Here is a 23,443-nt window from a genome sequence, read left to right as displayed (position 1 = left end):
ACACTCAGCAAGAGATTCCATGCCTCAGGTTCAATGCAGTGGCTTTTCCTCCATGCGCATCTGGGAGTGACATGGGCCAACCACTAGGCCAGTGCAAATAGGAAAGCATTCAATTTAGATTTGGCCAATTTGGAGGACAGTGATTCGATTTGGAGATCTGGATCGTCCTGAATCAATTCAGCTGAATTGGCTTCGGAAGATTTGGCACTGATTCAGAGAGATTCAGTGATGTGGATCAGCTAGGAAGAGGCAGGCAAAGCTGGGGTGAATGCCAGGACAAGCCCCCATTGCTGCCCTGCCCAGCCCAACATTAGTCCCGGCACTTAAAAAAAAAAAAGCCCCACACATCCCGGCTGCAGCAGTGGCAAATGGAGCCTCTAGGTGCTTGTGGAAGAACCCCTCTGTGCAATTCAGGGCAGTGGGGGGCAGCAGGGATTACCCCCCCCCTGCCTGGCACCCACATGGCAGCTGCCCCATGGCACGTGTGCAGCGTGGCTCGGCAGGGCACTGCATGCTGCCTGAGAGCTGGGGCTGCTGGGGCTGAGCAATGATGGAGCTGCCCCAGCTGACACGTGGAGCTGCCCCAAGGGCAGCTGCCACGTGGGTGCCAAGTGGGGTGAGGGGGCAATCCCCACTGTCCCATGCTGCATGGGAGGGCTCTGTGAGCTGCCTGTTTAATCTATGGTCAAATCTCTGAAGTGGCTGATCTTTTCTGAAGCTTTTCTGAATCAATTCAGATACTTTGAATTGATTTGGAGCTTTTAATTGGTCTCCTAATTCAATTCAGATTCAGAGATTCGGTCCCCGAATCGGGCCGAATCTCCTCCGAATTGAATCAGTGACCACAGCTTCGCACAGCCCTACTAATGCCTGTTTAATCTATGGTCAAATCTCTGAAGTGGCTGATCTTTTCTGAAGCTTTTCTGAATCAATTCAGATACTTTGAATTGATTTGGAGCTTTTAATTGGTCTCCTAATTCAATTCAGATTCAGAGATTCGGTCCCCGAATCGGGCCGAATCTCCTCCGAATTGAATCAGTGACCACAGCTTCGCACAGCCCTACTAACCACTCAGGAGCTGCTTGCTGTGTTTCTGGAATAATTGATACTATTTCTCTTTAAGCAAGCTTCATTCCCTGGACAGTCAGTAAAAGGGACAGCCTCTTTTCCCAGACAAGTAGCAACAAGCAATGTGTAGACAGGAATTTGGTGATCCTTCTCTTTACAGAGAGACAAAAGTTAAAATTAGGAGCCCTTTTTATTCCCAACAAGTGGTAGAAGTGGCCTAGGAACAGCAGTAATTCTCATCTCCCCCAAAAGCTGTAGGAAAAAAGATGATAGGTGATGGTATACATAGCAGGGAACCTATCTTCTTGGGTGACTGAGTTGAACTGTGTACCTGTGCAGCGGCTCCAGAGAACAGCAGGGCTTGGAGCTGTCTTCTTTGACATATGTGGACATTTCTTACCAAAGTAGCTGCTGCCTGAGTCAAAACCATTGCATTAGCTCCAGCGTGGTCATGTTTTCAATCATATCTTCATAACCAGAAGCTTATCCAGCTGAGAATAAAGGATGGGGTGCATGTTTCAAAAGCGTTGCCTTCATCCTTGTGGAGACACATCCTCAGAAAGCTTGAAACATACTTTGTTTTAAAGAAATGAAGCATAGACTGATGTAACCTGACCCTACTGCTACCCTGATGTAATCTACCCTGCTACACTAGAAAATCCATCGCCTAATGCAAGAAAAGGAAATGAACAGCACACCATTTTCTGATATTTTTAATTGTCAAAATTGTTGTTACAAAGCTGTTGCATTGAAAAATGCTATCATAGTCATGTCAGGATCTGACGTTGCTGTAGGACGCTCATACTTCACACACTGAAACTACTTTGGAAAAATGTTGTGCTTGTAACAGAAATACACCTGGTTAAGAGAAAGATTGCCCCAGGCTCCAATTCAATTTAGCTGAAGTTAATGGAAATAATTCCATTGACTTCTGTGGGCTAAGATCAGGTCTCCAACATCTCTAGGATAAATCAACATATACATGCATTTTTCTACTGCCCTGTCACGGGATTTACATTCTCTAAACACAATTTGTGTGAGATCCTTTTTGTTCTTTTTTTTTTTTACAAAACAAGTAAAAATGCATCAATCAATGACTATACCAAATCCTATGCACTGTAGAGCTCACCTTGGCTCATCATCTCTAGACGGAGTGGGAGTATTTTGGAGGTGATGGCACATGGCCTAAAGGGGAGGAATTATTGGCCCTCTTAGTACCACCTGACTGCTTCTTCTATGGCAGTATAGCTTCCAGTACTGCTGGCTGCCTGCCTTTACTGTTCTGCATCTGGCGGTATCTGCATGCCAGATACATATTTCTTATGTGAGCAGGAATTTGGATCAGCTAGAAATAATGTTGACCTCAAAATGTGAAATGACAAAATAATTCACCAAAGCTGCCAAACAGCTGGACATCTCTAAGAAGGTTAATGTTTTAATCAAATTCCTGGTGTCATTTGCAGCACGATGATAATTTTGTAAAATTTTCCTTGGATTCTATTTTATTATTATTATTCATTTGTATTATTATTCAGTTATTCTGAAGCAGCACCTCCCTCCTTTTTTACGGATGTATATACAATGCAGAGGCAAAATGTATATTGCAGAAGCAAACTGTGTATTGCAGTCTTCTTTACTGCCTCCTCCGCTAGAGATATAGCACCTCCAAATGCTAACTGCTATCAGAGTTACTTCACTAGTTAGAGGTCTATCTTATGGTGCTGATGGTTTTGGTCTCCATCCCTGCTGTGGGAGATGGGTGGCATTACAACAATATAGCTTTATGCAGTGCATTATCACATTAAATTTTAAATGGCACAATGATCAAAATCTAATCCACAAAACCTTCACCCTCCCAGGAGAAGCCAAGTTGAAAGGAGTTTTTGTTGAGTGAACAACACTAAGATGGATTGCAATGAGTTCCCAAAAGTTAAAACATGTGCCAATAACCCCCATTTTTAAGCACAGTTTTGATCAGCACTCCTCCCTCATAAGCTTCTCCAATGTTTTTAAAAGGTCAAATTACTGTTCTTCTCAGTGTCTTGAAATATAAATTACCAATGCCGGTAGAATGCTTTAGCAATGGACATATGTCTACCACAGTCAAGTGGAGGAATAAAATTCAACAGGATCTGCTTTCCTGTGTTGTATGTAGTCCATCCAGTGTCCCTGAGATACAAGTGTAGCATAGATTCTTCTCATGCTTTGGCCAATAGCTCTGAATAAGTGTTCCAAATCATTTTTTAAAAATCTGTAAGTAAAACAGTCTATTTACAAATCCTTTGCAAAATGGGCAGAATCATTTCATAGAAAGACTTACACCTTATCAAAAGTTGGTAAATATATTTTTAACTGCAAAATATCAGATACAGGTTGTTTTCTGTCTTGATGGAAGCTGAGGCCAGTAAGAAGTTCCACATCTCTGATCCGAGCTGTATGAAACTTCATTCTCTCTTCGGCCCACAAAGATGCAGATTTACCACTCTGTTGGGGAAGGAAAACAAAGAAAAAAATTAGAGATTTTCTGACCAGTGATTCTGTTGTTCCAGGATAAAACACATTATATGGTAACAGAAGGCTATATGGTAGAGGCATATAGCAGTGATCTGTGACAGCCTCACCAACAATTGGAGAAAACAGAGGATATTAAACATTGTTATGGCCATGATGGTCCAGGAAATATGCATAAAGCAAGGGTTTTGGGGTGATAGCCTGAAATCTTTTATTAAACCAACTGTATCTCTACCAACCATACAGTTGGTCCAATAACAAAATCACCCAAAAAATTCTTGCTGAACTATTTACCAGTTTAGCTAAATGTATCACCTGGTATTGCTTTCTTGAGGATGATCTTAATGGAAGACTGGGATAAGCAAGGAGCACAGGAGCAAGTCCTTTATTTATCAGCTGTGTTTCTGTGACCCATGCTACATGCTACACTTAAGATGTGATTAACCGGTTGTAATCTATTAAGTTGTAACCCAGCCACACATTAAAAGTAATTAATGGTGTCATAAAAGAAGGAATAAGCCACAAAGTTTTATATTTCACAAAAAATGCATGATGTCTTTGTGGCTGGTTCCTATCATGCCATTAATTGAATGTGTGGCCAGATGTGCCCTCCTGGCTAGGAATCCCCATCAGATGGGGATCTCAGCTGATGGGGCTCACAGCCACAGATGCACACCATGCACATGCAAGCACCCAGCTGTGGGAGTGCAAGGTGCACCCCAGAAGCTGTGAGCCCATCAGCTGCAGATTCCCAGCCCCAAGAATTTGCTACTTTCTAGTTCAGGCGGAACACTAACAGTAAGGTATGATGGCATCTGATGTTTGATTCTACAATTACATCTCCTACCATGCACATTCATACATCACCCATCAGATCCTATTGTGCCTTTATCTGCACATCTGGTGGTAATACCACCAAAAGGTACATTTGAGTAACTCTGAGTTATGGAAGGAAGGAGATATACATATTGCATGCTTTGTCCTGGGTTGTTGACTACTGCCAACCTACCTAATAAACAGGCAGGAAAACTGGGCACTAATGTATGTTCTTTTTTATGTGTTGTTTCTATGCATTCCATTCATAGGTAGTCACATGCCCCAGCACCAATGTGTGCCCTCTTGAATTGGCCAATCGCCCAGATAGGAATGAATTCAAATGTTTTGTTCCTAAAGTGATGATACAACTACTGCCATGTACTTCATGAATACCCTTGTGGAAGATGAAAGGATTCTGTATTGGTATTGAGCCCACCATGGACCTATGCTATTTTTTGTGAGCAGGATGAATCAAGATGTGCAAACAGACATCATGCAGGCTGGAATTTCAAATGAATCTAGTGCATGTGAGAAGGAAATTATGGCTGCTATATCTCCATTCTCAATTTTTGCTTCCAAAATTAATATTTCGAGCTACCCGTCGTGTATGCTGGGCTAAACAGAAATTACTTACTGCACAGCTTTCACTGTTGTCTTCTCTGTGAGGTATGATGAAGGATAAGGCATCTAGAGCCCCCTCACACTCCAGAGGTGTCTGTGAAATATTTTTACAACTTGTCAGCACAATGTAGTAGTGAGTTGGAATCAGAACTTCTGAATTCCCTGGTTGCCTGAAATGCAAACAGGTGGTTGTTTTAGACATAAATTATAGTTGTGCAAAGGATAAAAGACACCAGCAAATGGTATGCTTTAGCAAGCATATTTTTCTAACTTATCCAACCACTTAGCACAGAGAAACCTTGAGAAGCATATTTTGATGGACATTCAAGACTGCTATCTTAAAAGCAAAGCATGACTTACTGGATGACTTGAAGATACAAGAAGTGGAAAAGCCTAGATTTATTACAAAAATATGGAAGACTCTAAAGTAGATTTTTGGTAGAGTTTAGAGCTCAGGTGGATTTCATGGGCCCCATTGTCAATCTGTTAGCTTGAACCAATTTTGTCAAGAAGGCAGCATACTTTAGCAGAAAAGCCTAGTAGTAAAGCATTGTTAGTTATTCTGAATGAAGAAACAATCAAGATACCAAGAATGCTATGCGTTTCTACTGCTCTCACTTCTCCAGTTCTGGAGGTAACATCATGAACTCCTATTCATCCAGCTGCAACAGCTCTGCTTTGTACTTCACTTTCAGATAGAATGACTGCATATATATAGGTTTATTTTTTTAATTTTATTTTCTGTTTTCTTTACGTATTAGCTTTACTGTCATTTATGTGTTTGGAGCCATCTGACTACCTATCAATCTGCTTGATGTATTCTGCCAGGAGCCCACCTTTGGAATATTTTTCTTTAGTAAGCACTACATAGTTACTTTGAAATCATCAGAAGCACAGTATCATACACAAGTATGGTGGGAAAGCATTTCATTAGGTCATCTAGTCCATGAATGGCATGTGCCACTGGCAGCTGGGGGTGCATGGCTGTACTGGTAGTGGCAGGAGCACGGTGGCAGTGATTGGAGCATGGCAGCAGCAGTGGGAGCTCAGTGGCGGTAAACTGGGAGCTCCCACAGATGCCACTGACACTGTTGGCGGTGGATGGGGCAAACGCCTACCAGGAGTCAACAACCACCCACAGGCACTGCCAGCAAAGTTGGCAGTGGCCAGCAGCAATTGTGGACTGCCCGCAGGTGCCACCGGTGGTGCTGGCAATGAGGTGGCAAGCGGCAACTGCCTGCTGCAGGGGTTGCATCACCTTACTCAGGGGTTGCACGTGCACCCGTGTGCAACCCCTACGCATTGCCCCTGATCTGGTCCAGTCCCCTGCTCAAGGCAGGATCATGCTTAACTAAACTATCCCAAACAAGTGTCCCTAACCTGGTCTTGAAAATTTCTAGGGATAGAGATTCCACAACCTCCCTAGCTTGTTTCAATGCTTGACCACCTTCATAGTCAGAACATTCTTCATAATTTCCAACCTAATTTCCCCTGCTGAATCTCAAGGTCATTGCTCCTAGTCCTGTCTCCTAAAGCCACAGAGAAAAGGTCATCTCCATCCTCTTTATGAACTCCCTTCACACATTTGAAGACCATTGTCTTTAGTCATCACTTCTCCAGGCTGAATAACCTTGGTTCTTTTAGCCTTTCCTCATAGCTCATGCTTCTAAGGCCTCTAATAATTTTTGTCACACTCTGCTGGGACTCTTTTCAATATATTCACATCTTTCTTGAAATCAAGGGCCCAAAACTGGACACAGTACAGCAGGTGACAAATATAAAGGAAAAATAACTTCCCTTTGATTAACACTCCTGTTAATACAACTCAGTATGATGTTGGCATTTTTTTTCCAACAAGAGCACACTGTTGGCTCATATTCAGCTGATAGTCACCTGTAAATTCCAGGTTCTTCTCTGCAATACCACGGCCTAGCCAGTCATTCCCCAGTCTGTATTTGTGCATGCAAGCATTCCATCCCAAGTGCAGGACTTTGCACTCATCCTTGTTGAATTTCATCTGATTGATTTTGGACCATTTTTTCTAGTCTCTCCAGGTCTGTCTGTGTCTTATCCCTACCCTACAGAGAGTATCTGCAACTCTACCTAACTTGGTGTCATATGAAAATTTACTAAGCATGTGCTCAATACCATCATCCAAATCATGAAACAAAGATGTTAAATAACACCAAACCAGACCCATGACAGACTCCTGGGGAACCCCATTTGATACCTCCTCCCAACTAGGCATTGAGCCATTGATAAACTCTGGTTGAGCATGATGATCCAACTAGTTATGTATCCACCTTACAGTACTTTTATCTGGTCTGGATTTCCTTAGCTTGTCAAGTTTCGCTAAAGTCAAGTTATATTACATCCATTGCTCTTCCCTTATTCACAGAGACTGTCACTCTATCATAGAAGGAAATCAGGTTGGTCAGACATGACTTGTTCTTGGTGAATCTATGCTGGATTTTCCTGATCAGCTTTTTCTCCTCTAGGTGCTTCACAGTAGAGTCCTTGAGAACTTGCTTTATGACCTTTCCAGGTATCAAAATTGGGCTGACTACTCTGTAATTCCCTGGATCCTCCTTCTTTTCCTTCTTAGAGATGAGCACTATATTTGACCCTTTACAACTATCCAGGACCTCATCCAACCTCCATATGTTCTCAAAGAGGATAGCCAATGGTTCTCAAATGACCTCAGTTAATTTCTTCAGTACTCTAGGAAGAACCCCATCTGGCCATGCCAACCTGAAATATCTAGCTTCTCTAGGTAATTTTTTCCCTATTCAGCCACTACTTTAGACTGTTTGTCTCTTTCCCCATCTTTTCTGCCCAGTGCTTGTCATCTGGCACCTGAACCTATCTGTGATAAATACTTCAGGCCTCTCTGCATCCTCTGTAACAAACCTGCCTTCTTTATGCTAAAGCATCTATGGCTTCTTTGGTCTTCTGTTATTTTTAAAATACCTATAGAATCCTTATAATTGACTTTTATGTTCCTTGCCAGTTGCATCTCAGATCATACCTTGGCCTCTCTAATTTTCTCCCTGCACAGTACTACCTTCATAATTAAAAAAGGAAAGGAAAGATGCATTATTAAAAGAGAAAAGTCTCACCTTTTCACTTTTTCTGGGACATCATAGATCCCATTGTAATCATAATCAAACACAGGGCCACTGATTACATTGACACCATTTCTTGCCACGACATATTTTGGTAGCAGGACTTCATAGAAATAATTCCATAACACTGCAATACAATATGGAAGAGAACAATGTTACCCAAGGAGAATTTATTAAAATAATTACATTCTGTATTTAACAGAAAAGAGACAGGTATGATGAGTTAGAACAGGGAGAGGACTATTTATTGTTATACAAGTTTCCTTGTGCCTTTGAAATACTGCAGTTGGAGCTGAGAATGGTGTACATGATGTTCCTCATAATGAGGAATATAACTGTAAGAGGCTGAGGTGGATCGGCTTACAATAGTTGGGGCACAGTTTTATATGCAGTCCTATTTTTCAGACACGTAGTCAGTAGGCATGTCTACACGCGAATTTCACATGCCTAAACATAATGCACCTTAGCCTAAGGTGCACTAAGACAATTTAGGTGTGCATCTACATGTGCATGCCTTAAGGCTCCTTAATGCATTTGCAGCCTGCTCTGGGCAGCACCATGGACAGCCTCCCCCCCAACAAAGCCTGTAGCACTGTAGTTAGGCAGTGCAGCCCAGCGCCAGCTGAAGGGGTGGGAACCTCCAGCACCTCAGATGCAGTCGGCCCAACTTCGGCCCTGGCCCTGGCCCCAGCCCTAAGCCCCTCCCCATGTTCCTGCCTCCCCAGCATCGGTCGGGAGCAGGCCAGAGCTGAGCCTGTGGGGCCCTGCACTGCTGCCAGGCATTGCCAAGCAGAGGCAGTAGGTACTGTTCTCCAAGGTGCAGACACTAGAGTTGGAGCAGTGGCTCTGGCAACAGTGGTACCTGTTGATGTGCCAACCAACTTAGGACCTGCTCACCCTGCTCGGAGCTGCGCATATGGTCCCCAGTACCTGGGATTCAACTTCCTGTCTGCATCAGTATCAGAGCTCCTGATGCCCCCTGTGGCTCACCATGCCCAGCCTCTGGGAAAGCATTGTGGTTCAGGGTCTGCCTCTTTCTGCTGTGACCCCTCGGCTTTCAGCGCGGTGGAGAGGAGAGATGCTAGGGAGGCAACGAGGAATTTCACAGGACAGTGTCCCTTAACTGCTGTCAGGGGCAGTGGTGCCACTTTGTCACTCGTTTCTGCACCCAAGGAGTTTCCTGTGCCATGAGGTGTTTGACTGTGAGGTGTAGATGGGTGTGACACTGATCTCCCTGAGCAGCCCAAGACTCCTGTTCCTCTGAGCTCCAAAGAAGGGATTCAGTCTGTGGCAGTGGGGAGCGGAGATGCACCCAGCCGCACACAGCCACCCGTCTTTTACTTCACAGTCAAACACCTCATTAGCACAGGAAACTCCTCAGGCACAGAAATGAGTGAAAAAGTGGCCAAATGCCACTGTCCTGTGAAACTCCTTGGTGTCTCCCTGCTCCCCTCCTCTCTGCCGTGCTGAAAGCCAAGGGGCTGCAGGAAAAAGAGGCAGACCCTGCACCACAATGCTTTCCCTGAGTCCAGGCAGGGTGGACTGCAGGGGATGCCAGGAGCTCTGATACTGATGCAGACAGGAAGCCGCTTCCCAGGCACTGGGGACCACACATGTGGCTCCAAGTGGGGCATGTAGGTCTCAAATCAGTCAGCATACCAACAGGTACCACTGCTGCCAGAACTGCCGCTCCAGCTCTAGCATCTGCACCTTGGAGAACAGCACCTGCCACCTCCTCTTCTTGGTGGCACCCAGCAGCAGTGCAGGGCCCCATGGGTTCGGTTCTGGCCCACTCAGTCAACATACACAGCATTAAGGCACCTTAAGGCATCTACACATCCCTTAAGGTGCCTTAACTATTCATGCCTAAGTTTGATACCTGCTTTATGCAGGTAGCAAATTTAGGCACAATTAGCCTAAAATCACCATTTTTAAGGCACATTATGGGCACACATGTGTAGACCCACACCTTTCATGTGCGTTAAAAATGGCTAATGTGCCTTAAATTGGCATGTGCAGATGTGCCCAGTCTCACCAGTGCTTGCTAAGCTCTTATATTCATTTCCCTCTAGCTGTGTAATTATTGTCCTTATTTTCTTATTGCTAGAGTGGGCCCATATTTCAAATGAGAATTCAGTCAAAAGACCATTTTGCAATCTAGAACCCACTCCTAAACTGGAAACAACTATACAACTTGCACCAATATATTATGTGCAACTATACAACTTGCACCAGTGCCCATTAAAGACATACTGTATGAAATCTGTGCAAGTGAAATTCAGACAGCAGGAAAAAATAAGCAGCAAGAGCTTGTAAAATGTTAAATTAGGAAACTGCCTCTGGGTTCTGGGTTACATAGACGCACAGACTGAGAATGCTAACTCACTGCAATGAACAACTATTTACATGAGTCTTATTGACTCTCCAAACAACTCCTCATCATTGTGCATAGAGTTCACAATCTGGCCCAACTGTAACCATTCTCCTGGTTGGGTTTTAGTTTATAGAGTCAGACATCCTTTGCCTGATTTGAAAGCAAGCTATCAACAATGTGTCTTGCATGCAAATGTATGTAAAGAAAAATTACCTTGAAAACCAGGATACATTGGCACAATGTTGCTGCTAAGTAGTGCTTCATAGTGGCTGTTCTTTGTGTCTTTTATTAAATCTAAAAGAAAGGATTGACAGCATTATAGGTATTCACTACTTGGCATTATACTTGGCCTGAAGTGCCATCTACATGGAGGTTTTAAGATCAACATAAAGAGAATAATGCGGACCTCACTTATGACAAATGTGTAAATATCATTAAGGCCTGATGCTGCCTCCCACAAAGTCCAGGGGAGCCTGTGCTCTGACTCTGGTAAGTACTAAATCAGGTCCATAAGCAGTAAATAGGAAATATGTGTTCTACATAAACCAAAAAAGTACTGTTCTGGGACCTAGGGCTTAGTATGAATAAATAATCCAAAGGCCCTTAGTATAAATAAATAATCTGTTGCCCATCACTTTGCATAGTCACTTACAACTGAGAGAAGCAAGAATAAAATACTACTGAAGTCATCATAACTGTAATTCTAATTCACCTTACATAGGTTTAAAAAGGCTCCACAAATTGCAAAGTGCTTAAATTCAAGGGCCCAAAGGTTTAATTTGCTGAAGACTTGATGTAGTGCAATTTTGGATTTCAGATATAAAATGAAATCAATAAAGCAGTTTTCCAATGAGAAATACTCTCAAATTCTACAAACCATGTAAGAGGAAAGGGAAACTTGCATTAGCTCTATTACAGTAGTCTGCAAAACTTGACACAGTCTCTCTCCCTTCCTGTATAAGATGCTGCTTTAGAAACTAGACTACCTCAGGGACTTCCAAAATATGATGAAAACATCTCACATATCCTGCCAACTGCCAAACTAAAATTTGACAGACTCCTACACTTTTTCTGCTAAAATAAATTGTATGTTGTGGAATATATTGCTTACATGTCTACGGTGACAACCTGACAGTTGACTAATTTCCTGGAACAACTTATTGCAAAAGGCTGCCACTACAGGGTAAAGGTTTACAGGACTCAGACACAGTATGTGAAAAAAACTATGTATTTACTTGGCGGTGAAAGGAATCCGTAGTTTAGCTGAGGGTGATTCTTGTAGAACAAGCAACGCTGGTTGTGACTGGAAGGGGTGCGAATATCCGTATGTAAACAGCTGGAGATATTTTCCATGGACCCAATCCAAGTGTCCTATTGAACATAAATAGAATGTAATTGCTGTATAAATAGTCAGCCCAGAGCCATTTGTCTTCAATTCTTGTGCTTACAAATCCTTAAAAATTGGACTGTAAGGCTGCATCCAGATAAGCATGGCCATGCAGCATGTGGCGCTGCAGACATGTCTATGGTGCCACATACTGCACATTCAGCTCTTCTCCATGCTGCAAGGTAGCAGCATGGGGGCCAGGTATGTGTGTGTGTGATCCCTGGATATTAACGGGTCAAAAAAAAACCCTGGAGCAGTGCACACGGGAGCAGCGTGCACTGCTCAAAACCAGAGCTTGGCCAGCTATAGTCACACTTCAGCTGCCAACCAGGCTCCAAGTGGCTGGATCACTGCTGCTTTAGCCCCAAGAGGCCCCTAGGACCCCAGGTAAGGCTGCTGAGGCTAGTCCAGTGCTGGCCCCAGCCTTCTCTACCCCACCAGGGGTAACCTGCTGTGCACCGGAGCGTGCATGGCACAGGCGTTTGCCAGGGACAACTAGCAGCAGCACAAGGTGTGCCACTGCTTGTTGTGCCCAGGGAACCAAGCATCCACGCTCATATGGGCATGGCCTAAGTGATGTTAACTGCATAATGAGAGTGAATTACAGATGGTGTAAAATGTTCAGTATCTCTTTTGCTTTATGAGTATCACACAACTAAAATGGACAAAACTGATTATTTTTAAGGTGAGATGGGAAGAATTTTTCTTATTGAAAAGACTTTGTTGGGCAAATGAAAAGAACCTGGGAAAATTTACAAGATGTGATTGTAAAAGCAATTTAAATAGTCCAGGATTTCAGTTTTGTGAGGTATTTCTGGCTTCCTTGCAGTTCAGTCTTAATTACAGCTTTGCTATTATCTTTTAAAATAGCAAACATTTATTGAAAGAACTGCACTTTCCCAAATAAACCAACTGAACAAAATCCTAGTTTGTCTTAATCAGTTCTAAAGATAAGACTACTTGAAGAAAAATGTTCCATGAAATGTAGTATTACAGCCAGTTTCATTTTAAAAATAAAGCTTGGCCATGGAATAATAACACATTTGCTGAAATTTTAGTGGCAAATATTCATAGGTTGACTTTGGGGATGAGGACATTTTGCAACAAAAAATTACTGTTAGTCTAATAAGTGAAGACACAGATTTGGTGTCTGTCCAGCCATTATTACAAGTATCTCAAATCAAAGAGTTTTCCAGACTGACCTATGAATAAGAAAGAAGTGACATTTAGCTTCTAAAAATTTTGCAAAAATAGAAATGATAACCTTGAAAAGCGTGGACCAGTTGTGCTCCCAAGATTCACATGTGGATCTCCTTCATTCTGCTTGGAAAGCACATGTGTGTGTGTAGGGACAGAGGGATGATTATTAATCTTGTTGCAACCATCTGTCCCTACCCCATTCTCCCTATAGGGACTTTTTGATAATGGACGTGGATTAGGGCCCTGTGCAGTTCTTTATAAGATACTAACCCTACAAAAACTACTTGAATTACCATTTCCCTTTATTCTATGGGAACCCAGTTTTAAAATGAGGATTACAAGGGCAGCCACCATCAAGAATGCCTATCAGCCCACGCTTCCAAGAAGCCGGCCCAGCCAAGGCTCAATGTCAGTGAAGATTCCTGCGACTTTCTGTACTGATGACCTTTGCCTACTAGCAGGTCCCTGGGTTCCATGCTGTATGCTGACTTTTGAAGACTGACATGGAGCTAGCTCACTCCAAGGGAGGGGTAGGAGCAAAAGTCCATCCACTGTAAAGAATACTACTTGTAATAGTAGTATAGATAGAAGGCCCAAAAAACCTCACAGTATTTTCCTCCTGACATTCCCTATCCTGGAGGCCTTTCCATAAGAGATGATGCTATGGGCAGCTGCATTTGGGGACAACCAATATTCAAAAAACAAAGCAGTTTCCCTCCAGTCCTCCAATTCCAGTTCACAAAAGAAGAAAAAAGATCAAAGATAAAAAGGTAAAAAATAAATCACAGCAATGGGAGGAACAAAACATTACAGAAACCTCCAAAAAACTTACAGATTTGCTAATAGTGTAGGCACTCCACAAAGGCATACTGAGGTCCTTGCTGTATCCACTCACATACTGGTGATGGTAGAGAAGGCAAGAGACGCTTTTCTTCTGTAGAACCCTAGGCTTCCCATATGGCAAAGTGTATTCCTCTATGTTCTTTTCTAGAGCACAAACGATTTTAGTTGCAATTTCTATGCACTTTGTATATTGGTTGCTAACATTTTTTTGCCATGCACCATCATGCTTCTTGTGACTAAATTTTTGTCATAACTTCCAACTGCGACATAATAAAGTCATGATTAAGGATAAATAAAAGGTATCAATCTTGTACAACATCACTCTGATAAGCCAGGGAATTACATTTAACACAATTAAAACAAAGTAAAATACCCAATGGCTCCTGTTTTACAGTGCGGTTAAACTCAAAGGGAAAGCTATGTATCCTGCCAGTACAGAGAAATCGTTTAAAATTCAAGACAGTCTGAAATTCTCAAAAGCTTTGTTGGATGTTTAAGAATTTCATCTGGGACTCATTCCTATTGCAAAATATGCTACTTTGGAAGGACAGTGACTGCAAGTTTGGAGTTAACTGAAAGGATTGTTGTACTAAAACCACCCAAGTTGAGTAGTGAATCACATGAAAGAATAGAATTAAAGGAATTCTAAGAGACCTGGTGAATCTAATAAATGGCATAATGGAAAACTGACTAAACCTTTACAAGGGTGGTACTTAGTTCCACATCTGCTGTCAATGTCACACAGATTGATGATGAAGGTGTTTTTATACACACAGCCATGAAGGCCTTTCTATGTAGGCTCCATCTACAAGAGTGTAGAACAGCTTGTAGCATACACTTTCCGTTTTAGCTGTTCTATTGTTAACTTGATGATTCTGTGGGCTAATATATCCTATACTGACATGAGCATTCACGTGGTGTGTCTTTAAAACTGTAATAGAAAGATACCAGACCAGAGGGGGATGATGGAAGGCAGGGTCTACTAATGACAGACCCCAGCACTCCCATCTCCAAGTGGCACAACAGGTAAAGCACAAAGTAGCAATTGCTGGCTACTGGCAGTAACTCAGAACACAGTGACCTGCACAAGACGCTGACTGCGCAGTAGCCTGATACTTCTGTGCAGTAGCACTGCATGGCAAAAATAGTGCCAAGATGCTACTGCACAGTAGTATTAGACTACTACACAGTAACGTCACTTAAAAGGCGTTCACCGACACTACTGTGCAGTAACTCCAGTAGTCTGGAGTGCATTTATTAATTGCTTATACAATTAATAAATTCTATAATTGTGCATTTATTACTTGCTTATACAAGTACTAAATACTTGTATAAGCAAGTACTGTGCATTTATTAATTGCTTATACAAGTACTAAATAAATGCACAGAAACCACTGCACAGTAGCATCTCATGTAGACATGCTCAGTTTATACAGTCACATTTCTAATCTCTAGCAGAACTAGTCAGGGCTCCCCTTTTGGGGACTGAATGATCCCCTAAACCAACCCAGACAATTCCCAGTTACCAATGGCTTTTGTAGACCAACTTGCAGGTGTAACGTGAATATAATATGTGTAACAGCAAGTGGAACCAGGCTACAGTCTGCAGAGCTATGATGCCTCTTGATTTGAACTACAACTCCCAGAAACCCCAAGGCTAAGTACAGACCTTCAAAAAGCCTGACCTGAATTGATTCAATCTTTGCAGTTTAGTCTAACTTATGCAGATTAAACTGAAAAGCAAGTGAACAGACATTCACTTTTGATTCCAGAAATGCAGTCACGTGCCTGCAGTTGCTCAGGCTAGAAGCTGGGGGACACTGGAGTGAGCCCTGCCTTCCCTTTGGCAGCAACCGCAAGGCTGGAGGGAAGCTGACCTGGGGGGTGGAGCAGGGGGACCATGGCCAGGCCCTGGCAGGCCACTAAGTTTGATTGGGGAGGGGTTTAAACCCCCACCCTGGCCTACAGGGACCTCAGTCAGGGAGTGCCTGGAGTGGGAAGGGGGAAGCAGCCCTTGCCAGGTTTGTCCCCAAGGGGGGGGAATGGCCAAATACCAGTCAGGGGAGTGCCACAGGTGAAGGAGTGGGGGAAAGGAGGGAGATTAAACTCTGCTGTCTCTTGCCCTCTTGGGCACAGACATGGGGGACCCCAGCTGGTGTCCCTCACTGCTCCTCCCACCCCCTGGAGAACTTAGCCAGGGTCTGCCTGATTGGGGACAAGTGGTGGAGGCAGTGGCCAGGGTTGGCAGACTGTATCTGGTAATGCCTCTGCCCCTGCTCTGGCTAGAGAACAGAGGGGCAGAGCTAGCCCTGCTCTCTGGAGCAGACAGCACAGCCTAGACCAGGACTGAAAAGCATACTGAGATGCTGGCGGACTCTGGTCTAACTTAAACCTGGAATTGATCTGGGACAAAAGTTCCATAAACTGGTTTGACCTCAGTCAGTTAAGTCTGATACTACATTCAACCAGATTTATCTTAAACCAGTTTCAGCAACTGGTTTATGTGCACTGAACTTTTATTCTGTTACAGGTTTAATCCAGTTTCTGATCACTTAAACCAGTTTATGTGTAAATTCTGCCCCTAGCCCAAGGGGCTGATGCAGGGGAAAAAGGAAGAGCAAGGCAAGCAAGGAAGGACTCTGGAGGCTGGAGTAAGGGAATCATTAGTAAAAGGCGAAAGAGTTGTACAAGTTGAAGAGAAGCCAGAGTCTGGAGAAGGAGAACAAAGAGCAGCATGCACATGGATCCCAGTCAGCCCTGTGCAAGAGGAGTGCACAGTGGAGCTGAAAATCCCACTGGCTTGGTCAGCCAGGACTGCGGACTGAAGGAGCTGGACTCAGACTTCAGGGCAGCTGCAGACTGCTGTTGTTCAAGCACTCTGGGACTAAAGGTTTGTTCAGGGACACCTCTGGAAGTGTATGCAAGGGCGAGGGGGAGAATTAAGGTGTTGAGTATATGTTACTACACTGTTATTTCTTAACTTTTACCTGTTCCCTCCCTTTGGCCCGTTGGCTTGTGACTCTAACCCCTATGCTTTTCTATTTAAAAGTAGGAACTTCCCCTTGTTTCTTGCACCAGTTTCTGGGACTGCAGGGTTGGCATGCAGGTACTCCATAACTAGCCCCAGTAATTCCCTCAGCTGGCCAGCACACAACTGTAGAGGCAGGGAATTACTTCAACTCACAGCTGCCAGGACCGGAACCAAGCTTTCCTGAACAGCTGCAATATGGGGCTCAATCCAGCATTCCCTCCCCTGGCCAAAGGCAACACTAATTGTACATGGTCTCATAAATAACCCTCTCTAATCTGCAAGATGTCCAAATGCCTTCCCCTTCAGTTGCCCCAGAAAACCAAGTTGCCCCTTCAGTTGCCCCAGAAAACCAAAAATACTAAAAAAGCCTGAAACCCTCTCCTGAAAGATCCATCACACATTCTTCGTTTATTTGCACCCCATCACATTTCCCTGAACCACATTTGCCAAACACATTTTATCTCTAGTTTTATTTCTAAACAGTGTTCCCTCTAAGCTGCATGGCATGCGCAGCCATGCCTGGCAATGCAGCATGAGTACGCCTGCACGGCTGCACACACCACACATCTTAGAGGGAATGCTGTTCCTAAACTATCTCTATCCAACACTTAGCCAGCCTCCTGAAAACTTGAAGGAATTTCTGACATGTTCCTAAGCAGTCTATTCCACAGCCTCACTGTTCTAACAGCAAGGAAAATGTTTCCTGAGATCTAATCTAAAGCTGCTTTCCTGCTATTTAAAGCCACTGCTTTCTGTCCTATCCTTTGCAGCTAAGGGGTAGGGCACAGATCCCGAGTGGTCAAAATGAATACCACATGCAGCACAGGTCCCGGACTGGCTGTGTAGGCACCGCATGCAGTGCCTGTCCCGAGACCCGCACTACATATCATGCTCATTCTAGCCAGTCCAGCACCTGTGTTATATATAGTGTCTCCTGCCAGTCCAGGACATGGGCTACATGCAGCCGAACTGGGTGTGGGGGGTGCTGTGTGCACTGGATTCAGCATGGGGAGGTCAGGGGGGCATGGAGTAAGGGGGTCTGCAGGCCTGACCTGACCTTTGGATTGGCCTGGCACCACTTAGTCCGCGGTCAGAGGTTTAACTGCTGAACGTGGGACAGAATTCAGCTTCCACAAAATACAGTGCAAAAGTTCCTACACTTCTCCTTGGGAATAGGACCAGACCATTTGAACATTGCTGCAAAAGTGGGTTAATTGAAATAAAAAGCCTGATCCTCCAATATATGCTCTGGCATTGATTCAATAGAGCACACAGGCACATACCTGACTTAAAGCAGGTCAATAAACTCACCACTTTTAACAGAATGGCCTGCATGATTAACTTTAGGCTTAAATATCTTGTTGAATTGGGGCCTCAAACAAAACTCCCAGGTTCACTGCTGAGGTCCCTAAGTGGATCTCATTTTTGTGATTCCCAGCACAAATGCTCCAATCATGGAAGAGGGATTTTGGGCTCGATTTCCAAAGCGCACACTTTTATGCACAGACTAGATTCAAGAAAAGAAAAACTTTCTTCACTTTCTAAGCCACAGCAGCCTACACAAATCTGCAGAAGCCTTAAATTATTCCCAAGTAAACAAAACTGTCTAATCCTGCCTTGAGTGGAACAAAAACACATATTTCTGTTAATGGGAGTTACTCATGGGTAGAAAATGCAGCAAGCATCAGCAGCCAGTGGTGATGTCACTTCTGTCTGACTCAAAAACACAAAATAAGGATGGCATCAGCCTACTGATCGTTCTGACATTATAATCATCCCCAAACTGTTTTCTTAGGTGTTCATGGTAGCAGTTACATTCCATGTGACCATTATTTGGGGTCTAATTCTATTATGATCTTGGATACAAGTTAAATGCTCATTTAAAGAAATAAAACAACTGCTTCTGAACAGTGACAACAAAGTATATTCTATTGCAAATCAGACTGACACAGGTACATTTTTGTTTCCAGTGAGAAGGAATCTGCTTGTTACATCTGCTTACAATTAATCAGTTAGACGTGTACCACAAATTTGGAACCGCTGAATTAGACTTTAAAATGAAAATTTCTTTATATATGCAGTCACTATGGCATTAACATTTAGAGGGCTTTGCCAGTAATTTTTTTTCCGTGTATAACACTTGGGAGACTGTAAGTATGTCCAGATAATCAAAACACATATTGCCATATGTGTAAAAAAAAAAAAAGAAACTGTAACTGTAGCCATGCTAGCTGCTTTGTTTAGGCTCCAAAATATACTGCATCAGAGCTATATTCTTCCAGCTTAATATATAAACTTTCAGGCCATGTCCAGACAAGCAGGGGAGTGTGCTTGCAGCGGTACAAATTGCCACAGTGGACATCCATGCACATACACTTCATTGTGGGACAATTTATCTTGCAATGGGCAAACTGCCCTTGCCCAGCTCCTCCCAGCTCTTCAGCCAGGGACAGCTGAAGAAGTGGCGCTGGCCCCAGCAGTCCTACCTGGTGGCCTGGAGCAGCAGGGGCATAGGTCAGGCAGCACAGAGGCCTGGCCAGCAGCCAGAGCATTGCTCTGGATGGCCTGGCCTGTGTGTGTGCCTGTGCATGGTTGCACTGCTTTTTGTCATTGACTTTGCCACTTATTGTCTAAAAGTCTTACCTTGTGATGCAGTGAGATTTAAACGTTGGTGAAAGTCCCTTATTGGCAAACCCTATAAAAGGGAAAACATTAGGATGTTACTAAACCAGTTTATCATTCCTCATCATCCATATTCTACAATGAAAAAAACCCTGACCACTCCATATATTAATAAATTAATAAATAATATTAATACACAATAATATTAATAAATAATATTAATAAATTCAACATATTCAGTCTATAGAGAGAGCTCCCTGTGTGAAAGCAAATGGAGCACTGCCTATTGTGGGTATGCAAGGGGTAACATTAGAAAAAAACATTCAAACCATCAAACTGTGGCCCAAACACACTACATTTATACCCATAAAAGGGAAATTCCAGAATCACTCAGACGAATAAGCAGGAGTTTAATGTTTTTGCAACAACCTCTAAATGCATGCCAGACATCTTGTGCCTGAATTTGAACTTACTTTCACAAGTAGCAAAATTAGCCACACAGAGCATGATCTAATGCCTCTTACAGTCAATGCAAATGTTCATTTGTTGCTGCCATTGGGTACTGAATCAGGCCTCAGAGAGAGAAATTAGGGGTTAAATGTAGCAAAGGTTACACCGGGGAGCACATGATTGTCAGAAAAATGACTTCAGCACAGCAATTTTATCTGTCTGAGAACTCACTGATGAACTGCATATGCAGCCACGGTCCACTGGAAAGGGTTTTTGTTTCATGACTGAACATGAAGAAGGATGGCTTGCTTCCTCCGGATGGCTTGGGATATATACAGGGTTTTTTAAAAGGTGGTTTAGGCTTCCATGAGTCCCATTGTTAGAGGCTGGTATCAAATCAAGCAGGTCTGCAACAATAATTCAAATGCATAAAAGAGATCAGAAATCCACTGCTCTATTACTAGAAATCCACTGCTCTATTACTGTTTCAGCTGTGGCTATAATTATTTATGTGTCGTGAGTGCAGCACTCCCTGTTTCTGCTATGAGACTCATTCATTTCATGTTAAGCAGCTTCGAAAGTAAAGTAAAGTAAGGTGGCTGCTTCTAGCACTCATACTCCTAACTATCACCTGTGACAGTCCTGTTGTGGAGGAAGGGAATGCTCCTTCTCTTTTACCTCCCTCTTGCTACTGGGGAAGAGGGAACAAACTCCCTTCTAAAACCTGGAACTTTGTGGGAACTGTGACAACAGCTTCTCTTAGTTTTTTAGGAAACCCTGCCTGAGTCTCATATCTTGAAAGCTGAGAAGCTGTCCTGGATGCCTGTTGAAGGTCTTATGCACTATACCCTAAAAGGAGCCTACATGGCAAGATAAAGTTACCAACACAGAGGTTCTTCAAAGGGCAAATTTACCAAGTGTGATAGCCCTACTCAAAAAGAGATGACTGAACTGGCTAGGCCATATGAGTAGATTGGAAGATGGATGTATACCCAAGGACATGCTATACAGGGAACTATTGGAGGTACCAAGAACAACAGGACTTCCCAAGCTTCGCTATAAAAACACATGCAAACGAGTTATGAAGGCATTTGGCATTGACCCTGACCAATGGGACAACTTGGCAAGTGATTGGAACAAGTGGTGTCACAAGGGCATTAAAGTCTGTGACAGGAACTGGCTCCAACAGCTTGCAGAAAAGAGTCTGCAGGCAGCAAGCAGCTCCCAAACCACCCAATCATGACACGTACACTTGCAACCACTGCCACAGATCATGCAAATCTCAGATTGGACTATTCAGTCACATGAGCTCTGACTTCTATGCCATAGGCTGCAATATCCACCATCTCTCGCAGACAAAAGGATGCCAATCTCATGTGGCTGCTTGTATACGTTACATTTTTTTTTTTTAATGGTGCTTTACTTTAAACTTTGTGTGCTCCTGTGCCAAGCCCAGCATACAGAAGAGGCAGTGTGTTAGTTGGACCAAGCTTGCCTGATGTCTGTATAAATCAGGTGCTTTAGCAGGGGGGGTTTTGCACTTTTATCTAACAGCTGATTGAATCAAAAAGCACCCGATCTATACAGACACTGCAGAGTCAGGTCCAAGTAACTTGCTGCTTCTTCTGGTAAACCACAGTTTGGGGATTTGGGTTTTTTTTTTTTACATCTGCAAGCAGCCTCTGACTTTAGGTAGCTAAGTCAAAAATGTATCTAATTTGTGGATCATACTCAGTACACATTAGATCAGACCCATGCAAACCAGAGCGGTGACAGAAAAGCAAGCTGCTTCCCTTTCATCCAATAACTCAGTGGTGAGAACAATCACCAAAAATGTGGGTAATGCACATTTAACGCTGCCTCAGGGAAGTTATATCTATATCTACCCTCTCCCAGAAGAGTAACTCCTAACTGCAGGAGAGGTTTAGGAATTTGAATAAAAAAGTAGGCTCTTCTGGGGAAAAAAAAAACGATCAGGCCCCTTTGCCAGGCACTTACTGAAAGCAGAAATGGCAAGGGGCCCAATTCTTTTTTTCCATGGAATCTACTTCCCTCTTCCGTAGCTCGGGCCTGAGCTAATAGCTACAATCCATCACTGCAAACTAAACTAAATCAGGGTGTAATATAGTTTGCAATAATGCAAACTCATTTAAAACCCCCAAAACTCTTGCACATGTACAGTGTGACACCATTAAGCCACACAAAGTGACATTTTCGTCACGTGTACATGGTAGTGGCATCACATGTGGCACCTTGAGGTTCTTATTTGTTTACCCTAATGGTATTCTCAGGCTTGCTAGGATGCAAAAAACTAAAAAAAATGCTTGTACTTACCACACATTAAATTATAGATTTCAATATTTCCAAATGGGTCAACCTTAGTACTAAACTTGAATCCAGGTCCAAAGCCAATAAAGATAGCCTATGGTTTAAACAGAACTCCAATTTACTTCATTCTTTAAGGAATATCAGTGAAAAATGTTTTCATGCTATTATATAAACCAGAAGCACTTTGATCCATTTACATTGTAATAATCTCATTTTTGGTGACAGATAGTAAAATGTGGACTGAATTAGGTGCAGCTATTTTCAAAAGACAATGTATAATTATTTATGGAAGAAGTATGGAGACATAAAGGAATCATTTTTTTTTAAATAGGGAAAGCAGATAAATTTTAGCAAATCTGAAGTTCATAATTGGTTTGAAAAACCAAATGCTAACCTAGTTATCTCTGACATTTCCTCCACTCTTCCATGCTTTTGAACAAATTAAATTCCTCACTGTCCATTTCTTTAAATCAAATGACTTCAAGAACCTGGTGTAAATGTTAGCCCAACATGACTGGCATTCTTCATGTGAAGAAGCCCTATATTTATGCCAGTGAAGAATGGAAACATTAGAAGAAACATAATAATCTCCTCTCATATAAAACTGACCTGGCATGTTTCCCCTGCATTGAAACTTTAGGTTTTTTATGTTAAAAGCAGAAAGATTATAAGAAAAACTAAACTTTGGCTCCTCCTTACTTAGCCTATAAGACCACTTGACAAGTGCAGGGGATTTTTGTTATATGTCTGTATAGTACCTAGCACAGTAGAGTCCTGACTTGTAATTGTGATCTGTAGGTTATACATCAGTGGGCATGTCTACACATGTGCTTTACTAAACAGTAAAGCACTAATTTACAGTGCAGTAATGCATCACCATCTACACATGCACTGCAATTAGGGTATAGCAGATTAATTTAATCTGGAATAGGATAGTCCCATCAGACACAGGTACTATCCGATGGCAGAGTAAGATTATAAAATAAGATATAAGATTATCATTATAATAGTTATCATTACTGTGCTTAAACACATGGGTAGACAGTGACATTGGGAGTAGTTTAACC

The 23,443-nt window shown here is 42.8% G+C and overlaps 1 protein-coding gene across 1 annotated transcript in view; it reads right to left on the bottom strand.

The window, feature by feature from the left end:
* Positions 1-1,765: 1,765 nt before the first annotated feature.
* ENPP1 (ectonucleotide pyrophosphatase/phosphodiesterase 1) overlaps positions 1,766-23,443 on the bottom strand; it is a 56,033-nt gene continuing 34,355 nt past the window's right edge. Inside the window, exons 17-25 of the mRNA XM_025212440.1 lie at positions 22,383-22,470; positions 20,280-20,455; positions 19,620-19,671; positions 13,935-14,089; positions 11,751-11,886; positions 10,729-10,809; positions 8,136-8,268; positions 5,030-5,186; positions 1,766-3,552 (exon numbers count right to left, since the gene is read on the bottom strand). Of these exons, the coding sequence (XP_025068225.1) occupies positions 3,385-3,552; positions 5,030-5,186; positions 8,136-8,268; positions 10,729-10,809; positions 11,751-11,886; positions 13,935-14,089; positions 19,620-19,671; positions 20,280-20,455; positions 22,383-22,470 (1,146 nt within the window). The 3' untranslated portion in view covers positions 1,766-3,384. The remainder of the gene's footprint in view (positions 3,553-5,029; positions 5,187-8,135; positions 8,269-10,728; positions 10,810-11,750; positions 11,887-13,934; positions 14,090-19,619; positions 19,672-20,279; positions 20,456-22,382; positions 22,471-23,443) is intronic.

This window comes from Alligator sinensis, unplaced genomic scaffold, assembly GCF_000455745.1.
Source record: "Alligator sinensis unplaced genomic scaffold, ASM45574v1 scaffold824_1, whole genome shotgun sequence".
In the NCBI taxonomy this organism is placed as follows: domain Eukaryota; kingdom Metazoa; phylum Chordata; order Crocodylia; family Alligatoridae; genus Alligator; species Alligator sinensis.
Note: the sequence above shows the minus strand (reverse complement) of the source record. Positions and strands in the feature narration are given on the sequence as shown.